This window comes from Macrobrachium nipponense, chromosome 17 (genome assembly GCF_015104395.2).
Source record: "Macrobrachium nipponense isolate FS-2020 chromosome 17, ASM1510439v2, whole genome shotgun sequence".
In the NCBI taxonomy this organism is placed as follows: Eukaryota; Metazoa; Arthropoda; class Malacostraca; order Decapoda; family Palaemonidae; genus Macrobrachium; species Macrobrachium nipponense.
In genome coordinates, this window is record NC_087210.1 from 5,448,481 (window position 1) to 5,456,077 (window position 7,597).

At 43.9% G+C, this 7,597-nt stretch overlaps 1 protein-coding gene across 1 annotated transcript; it reads right to left on the reverse strand.

Annotated features, from left to right (window-relative positions):
• Positions 1 to 5,914: 5,914 nt before the first annotated feature.
• Positions 5,915 to 7,093, reverse strand: LOC135196480 (uncharacterized). Its single transcript, XM_064223333.1, has one exon. The coding sequence runs from the start codon at positions 7,091 to 7,093 to the stop codon at positions 5,915 to 5,917; it is 1,179 nt and encodes a 392-aa protein (XP_064079403.1).
• Positions 7,094 to 7,597: the final 504 nt, after the last annotated feature.

Sequence of the window (7,597 nt, forward strand, 5' to 3'; positions counted from 1 at the left end):
GAGGCTCTGGTTCCATCACGTTGGCAAAAGGAACCTCTTGCTCTGCCACCTCTCCCAAACCTGTTAAAAGGCTGAAATGCCTGAGCCTCAAAGGTTGGGTTAAAGGCAGGCAACACCGCATACGGTGTTGGAGCTTGCTGGTTAGGAGATGGGGCAAACAGAACCAATTGATGCTGAGGCTGTGCCTTGGAGGTCGAAGGCTGTGGTACTTGCTGTACTGGTACAGCCTGGACTAAAGCTTGTTGTTGAGTTGGCTGGAAAGATTGGAATCTCCTTTGTTTCTTCCTTGGCTTCGAACCCGAGGAGGAGGACTCTGGTTTCCTTTTATATGGAATACCCCAGCGTAACCTGATGCTTTGGTTCAGGCGTGCTGCCTCATGCTGAACCTTGTTGACCACTGAGGGCAGGAATAAATCTGCTCCCCAAATTGAAGAAGCCAGAAGCTTGTTCGGTTCATGCCTAATCGTAGCTTCGGATAGGACATGCTTCCTGCAATTTCTCCTAGCCACCGCAAAATCATACAGATCGCATTGCATGCTCAACAGTAATGACTTTGCGATAACCTTGAACAGTGGCTCCTGTGCGTACTCAAGAGCCGCCGTCTCGGTCATCGCTAATGAGTTAAGAGACCTTGCAAGACGTGACCTAGCATCGAACTCTGTTTGAATCAGAGCATCCGACAGCCTAGGAAGGCGTTCGCTTAACATAGTGATTGCACAATCCGGCTTAAGCTTCCCCACAGAGAAGGTTGCCGGCAGATCTACCCACAAATCCTCCCCGCTCGGAAGAAGCAGTGATGTAGGGTCTTTTCCCTAAGCTGGGGCATGGGCTCATCACGTATCACTGCTTGAAGAGTAAGCTCCGCCACCTTAGTTGTAAACGGTAACGGGTTCTCCTCGTCTGTCGTGAACATAGTGAACGGGCTCTTAAAGGCCGTGATTCTAGTGTTTGCGCAGTTCCACTCTTCCAAACTGTGGACCCATGACTGTTGGGCCTGGTCCCTGGAAAGGATGACTGTTTCCTTCGGAACCTTATCCTCCCTAACAAGAGCAGCCTCCGTAAGCCGAACATTGCCAACGAAAGGGGGCTGCAAGCCTGCGGGGAAGAACTCGAAGTCCTCGAGTCTTCGGGTAGGTACTGTAGCCTTCTATTGTTAACATCCCATTGATGTAAGGAGCGAAGTTCGCTACCCTCCAAGGGTTACTTGGATGAAAGGGAGGGAGAGTGGAACCGTCCGGCATACTCTGGCCTTGCACCAGGTTACTAGGATGGGCCGAACCTGCTGCACCCTGCTGAAGACCTGCAATTAGAGACTCCTGAGTACCCAGTCTCTTAATCACCTCCTCAAACCTTGCAGTAACCGTATTGACTAAAGTTCCTAGGTTATTGACCTGTTTTAAGATATTCGTATTGAACAGATCCTGCCCAGCGGGAGAGGAATCCCCCTTCTCCTTTGGTACCATATGAGGTATCAGGCCCTTAGAAGTTGATGGTAAGGGGCTCGAAGGGGAATGGTAAGATTTTCCCTCCTTTGACCTTGGTTTAGAGGGCTTTGACAAGGACTTCTGTCTGGGTTTAGTACCTCCGGTATGGGATGCTGGAACACTTTTAGGGAGGTTGTCATATGATGCTTTTGGTACTGAAGCTCTTTTTTGCAGTGTTTTTGCCTGAAGTTTCTTTACTTTAGGTATCACCTAGGAGGGTTGCGACCTAGAAGGAGGCAATCCCCTGGTGAAACCTTGGAATGATTTAGAAGAAGAAGCAGTGGAAGAGTTAGAAGTATTCAAGGAATGCCCTTGAGGACTTAGAAGGCTAGCCTCATCAACCTTCTTACCAATACCCATATTCGATGAAATGGGCACATCTTCGGTAACCGAAAGTGGCACTCCTCCCAACACAAGCTCCGGTAACTCCTCGTCTTGTTGAGATACCAGTTCCTGAATAGTATCAATTATTGGAGCTGCAACTTCTGGGTCCACGTAGGCGGTTTGTTTTCCTGCCGGGAAGATTAAAGCTGCCATATCCTGGGAAAGGATGTAAGGCCTCACCTTCCCAACATTCCGCCCAAAGCCTCCTACCCAAACCTTGAGGGTGGAGAGAGCAGCATCCCTTGCAGACTGATCCGCCTGTAAGAAACAAAATATGTTAACCTTGAACTTAACTTACTATGCTATCGGATACGATAGGGCTAAAAGTACAGTAAGAACAGGGAACGGGTAACTTACCGAAGAAGTAACCTGAGCTACCGTCTCGTAGCAAGCAAAACAGTTCTCGTGATGCCAAACTACAGAGTTCTCTATCAGCACAGCGCAGGGGGCATGGTCCCGGCAAACATCGTGCCCGCAAGGATCCATATACATTTTTATTATCAACTGTATTTGCCACATCTTTCACGTGAGGTTCCGTGAATTCGCGAACAGATTTTTCCTTGTATTCACAAAGCCGTACTGGCATTGAATTTCCGCCTGTACACCATTCATTTGCTGCGTTTTCACGTGAGGATTCCGTGAATTCGTGACCAGATTTTTTTTTCTCTTCCCCTTTTATTTACAAAACTCTAATTGCGTTGAGGTTCCGCATTTACGTTATTTGCCACGCGTTCACGTGAGGTTCCGTGAATTTGTGACCAGATTTTTCTTTTATTTACAAAACCGTCATTGCGTTGAGGTTATGCATTTACGTTATTTGCCACGCTTTCATGTGAGGTTCCGTGAATTCGTGACCAGATTTTTTTTCCTTTTATTTACAAAACCATAATTGCGTTGAGGTTCCACATTTACGTTCTTTACTTCCCACGCTTTCACTAAAGAGACATATGCATCCCGGGAACTCGTGCTAAGCGCATATAAATTAACCCAGAACCGTAGTAGCCCGGAGGACAATACATTCTGGGTAACCCGGAACCTCCTATTGAAGCTACCAGATCAGGGAGAAAAAAAATACAAAGGCACTAGCAACGGGCTATCTCGGGCGGCAATGAACCCGGAGGTTCAATGTACAAATTAAGGGGGCCGGCCGGAACCTCTATATATGGAGGTATAGGGCGAAAAATGCAAAGTCATGAAAAAATTCATGGAGCTTCATATGGCAATTGAGAATACGTATACGAAATATTTCGTCAAAATTCCTCTTACTTTCGTAGTTACAGGGTAATTAGTTAACGTAACTCAATAAGCCTAAAACATTGATCCGTACAAGAAAATGCAATATTTCTTCTATTATCGTAAATTTTGATAATTATTGTAAAAGAAATTGGGAGAAATGGCATCTGTAGACATTCCCCGAGTCGAGAAGGCGACTTCAGGCTCAAGCTACCAAGTCCAGTCCTGATTTAGTGCGATCACAGACGTCTGGTAGTCTACACGTTCTATTTCACGTCTGACATTCGCCTGCTTTCACGTATGTTTCGGCAAGAATTTCATCATGCCAATTAGGAAAAGACAAGGGAAACATCTCGCTAACATACAGACGAAGAAAAATCGCTCAAGTATTATTACAGAATATCATAATATATGCGTAGTTAGTGAAGAGAGAGGGGAGGGTTGCTTAGTAACGCCCCCGTCTTGCTTGACAGCACACGTCACACTGTGCCTAAGGCTATGATCTTTGAGCAAAGAGATCTTCATTTATGATAAATAACAAAGTTTTGTTTTTTTAATACCCAAAATGGAATATGAAATTCATAATAATCATGATTTATTAAATTGTCTTTGTAAAAAAAGTGTACGCCTTCGAGTTTCACCTCTTGACATTCTCTTGCAATTACGTTTGTTTATCTTTGTTTCGGGCAAGAATTTCATCATGCCAAAGAGGAAAATACAAGGAAAACATCTCGCTAACACACAGAAGAAGAAAATTCGCTGTAATAAGCAGAGTTAGTGAAGGGGAGAGAGAGTTGCGTAGGAAGGAGTGCCCCATCTTGCCTCAAGCAGTGCCCCAGGCTGCGATATATGAGCAAAGGGATCATCATTTATGATTAAATTATGATAAATAAAATAGTTTTGGTTTATTAATACACAAAAAACAAATATACATTCATAATAATCATTATTTATTAATATTGTCTTTATAGAAATACGAAGGAAAACTTTGAACGCCCATATCTCAAAACTATACTTATTGACCTTCAAAATCTATCTTCTCACTTAGTTTTAAAGCTATAACATTGGAATTTGGTATATAACTCAGAAAGACATTATAGAAAAATCAAATAGAGCCCTTTTTTCCAATTTTGGTTTCGTATTTTTTTTTATAAATTTTTTTCTCCTGATTTATAGGGTTTATTTTTTGACCATATTGAAAAATTCATATCTAGCAAAAAAATGACTTTTAGAAAAAAAAACTCTCCATTCGATTGGAGGTCTACATCAGGTCTATATATGGTAGTAATCCCAGGTCTTAATATTAAATATCAAGGGAGGAGATAGAATTTGAAAACTGGTTATTTTCGGGATAAATCGCCCTGGCGTCACAAAACCGAAGGTCAGAGGCGAAAATCATATGCGGTTTGGAGATGTCCCAAGTCACCTTATTAAGTGGTATGAATATCAAAGTCCTGTCCTTAAAAAAGGGCATTAGCCGGCCGGCCCCCTTAAATGAAACAATAAATTAAAAAATGAATACTATTATCTCCGCCTAGGGAGATACAACGTCCCGAAAACAAAACCCTCGACGATGCCGGAGAGGCCGGAATGCTAACCCGCCATAGGCGGGGAGGGAATGTCTAAGGCGGGAGGGTGAATACACTCAGAGAGGCGGGAGGAGCCGAGCACGCCCAGACTACCGCCAACTCCGAAGAAAGGTCGGCTGAGAAGCGACACCCACCGACCTAAGGCCTGAGAGGCCCCCTCCACACCCCCCCGCAGAGACTCGGGTCGGTCATCAGCGACAACCTGAGCGAGAGAAGCGCCCACCTAGTGGGGGCCCCGAGCGGAGGGGGGGGAAAGGCAGGTCGGGAGGGGTGACGATCACGTGACCCAGCGGCTCCCCTCGGTTACTGGACCGCGAGGAAGGCGCAGGGGAAACCTATGTGGTAGGCTAGCCGACACGAACACCCAAAGAAAAACATACACAAATGAATAATAAATACTTAAAACTAATGTAAAATCATGCTCTAACAGGGGGGGGGGGATAAATGGGAAGAGAAATGAAAATCAAAACACCTAACAACCAGGTAGGGCCACCCGATAAGGATGGCCCTAACCAGGACAAAACCAGAACTGGCCTATTGCCGTAACGATATAACAAAACCGAAGGGCAGACGGCCAGGGTAGGCATGATAATGAAAACAAACAAAATAAAATCATAATGAAAATCAGTAAAACTATAATGGTGGGTGCCCGATGAGGCACGAAACAAAGACACGTGCTCGAAAGGAAACCCCCGTGCTAAGACACACGAAAATAATAAATATAAAACATATACACGATCGACAAAACTGCCATCCAAGAAAAGGCAAATAAAGGGTACTGATATACTACTCAGTTCACAAAGTATGGAAGACCACGCGAAACTGAAACGACACAAAAGGGGAACGTGTAATGGCAGCACGCAGCCGCTTCAGCGAAGGCGACGCCAGACAAAACCCTAAATAAAAGGACCACGAAGGTCAAAATCACTCCCTAAATAGTGTCGAACTAAAAACCAATACTAAACTTGGATGTAGAAGTGGATTGATGATCCATAACTAAAAAACACAAGCCAAAAAGGCAGAGAATAATAGAGCGCAAAAAATATGTGCGGCTCTCGAAATGGCTATCAAAGGAATGTCGTCACTGATGCTACCTTCGCGGTAGCAGGGAGTGAGCCGTAGCACGGTTCCCCTTATCTAAAGGGTTTTGATGTGGAAAAGGCTAATTGGAGAGGTGGCTGTGGTAGTGTTTTTCACTCGCCCCAGATTCATACCGACACCTTTTTAAAAAGTTACGCTCTGGTGTTGCTTTTGAAAGTCATAACCTAAGATAACATCACAACATAAATCCTTCAGGACCCCGAGCTGGATACAAGGATATCTCTGATCAAGGTGCACTAAGTCTGCTGTAACAAACCCAGGGGAACTAGCATTTAAAGATTTTGATGCGATTGAGACTGCTGTACCTACAGGAACTATTGTCAAATTTAGTTTCTGTGCTACTTCCTCACGTATAAAACTATCTGAACTACAAGAATCAATTAGTGCCTTCAATGAATGGCCATTTACAGTAATGTTTGTAGCTGCATGTGAAAGATTCTTTGGATACGTGGCAGCTATTGTAAGCAAAGTGGGATTATACAATGCAGCAGTAGTACTACCTGAAGCCATTGATTTACAGACTTTTGCAAAATGACCTGTTTTACCACATTTGTTACATTTAACAGTACGTGCAGGACAACTCACTCTACCTGTACTGTGGAGTGCATTACCACAAAAATAGCATTTCCTCTTAGATAAGTAAGCAGCAGCAACAGCTGAATCTCCAGGTGAACTTCTTTCTGCTTCTTCTTTTGTTGGCTGCTGCTGCTGGTCACCTCTGGGCTGTGCCTGCCACTCTGGAACTAAAGCAGCAGTATGAGGAATGGGTGGAGATGCATACGCGTCGGCACTACGCTGGGCAAGATCCAACGTACGAGCTTGACTGTGTGCAGCCTCCAGGTTCAGTGACTTATTTTCTAGTAGGCGCTGACGAATAAATGCTGAGGCAATACCATTGATAAATGCATCACGTACTAGCTCCTGCCGATATTGCTCAGCTGTGACTGCCTGGAAGTTACAATCCTTGCTTAGCTTTTGTAGCTCCCTCAGAAATTCATCAAGGGATTCTCCTGACTGCTGTCGTCGTGTCGCCAAAACATGCCTAGCAAAAACTTCATTCGGCAACTTGACATAAGCACTCTCCAGTTTGGCGATTGCACTCTCAAAAGTACTACAGTCTTCAATGAGTTCATACACACTCGGGGACACACAATTCACTAATGCCCTCAACTTGTCTGGTGCAGCATCTCCACTTTCTTCTATGAAGTTGGTGAATGTTTTATGCCAGTGCTTCCACTCTTTGGCTGCAGTGGGCGAGCTGGGATCTGTGTCCAGTCTGGACGGCTTCAGCAGCTTGGCCATGATAGGTAGTGTGTTGAATAAATTGTAATGAAAGTAAACACTTGGTGACAGATTCCAAGCTTTATTCAACACATTACCAAACTACCACATCTGTAACAGAAAAACAGACAATAACTATCAATATTCATGCACACATGAACACAAGCACATAAGTTATGACAATCATGCTACAAAACATTAACATTAGAAAACAACATAAAGAAATAGTTTGATATCTAGGACCTACCACAAATAATAATACTACACAGAATATTCTGGCATGTCCAATACCTTAGAAATAGCGCTAAAGGAACGTATTTCACGGAGTGACACGGCTGAGCCTAGAAAAGCATTATGCAAAAGGTTCAGTTTTCTACCACGTGAAACTGCAACAACTTGGAAAACTTTTTGAATGAATGAAAACATATTTTCATACATTCAACTTCCCTGACAGATATATACTTGGCTAAGACTCCGTCGTCCCTAAGTATATATCTGCCAGGTAAGTATGTATGAAACTTTATT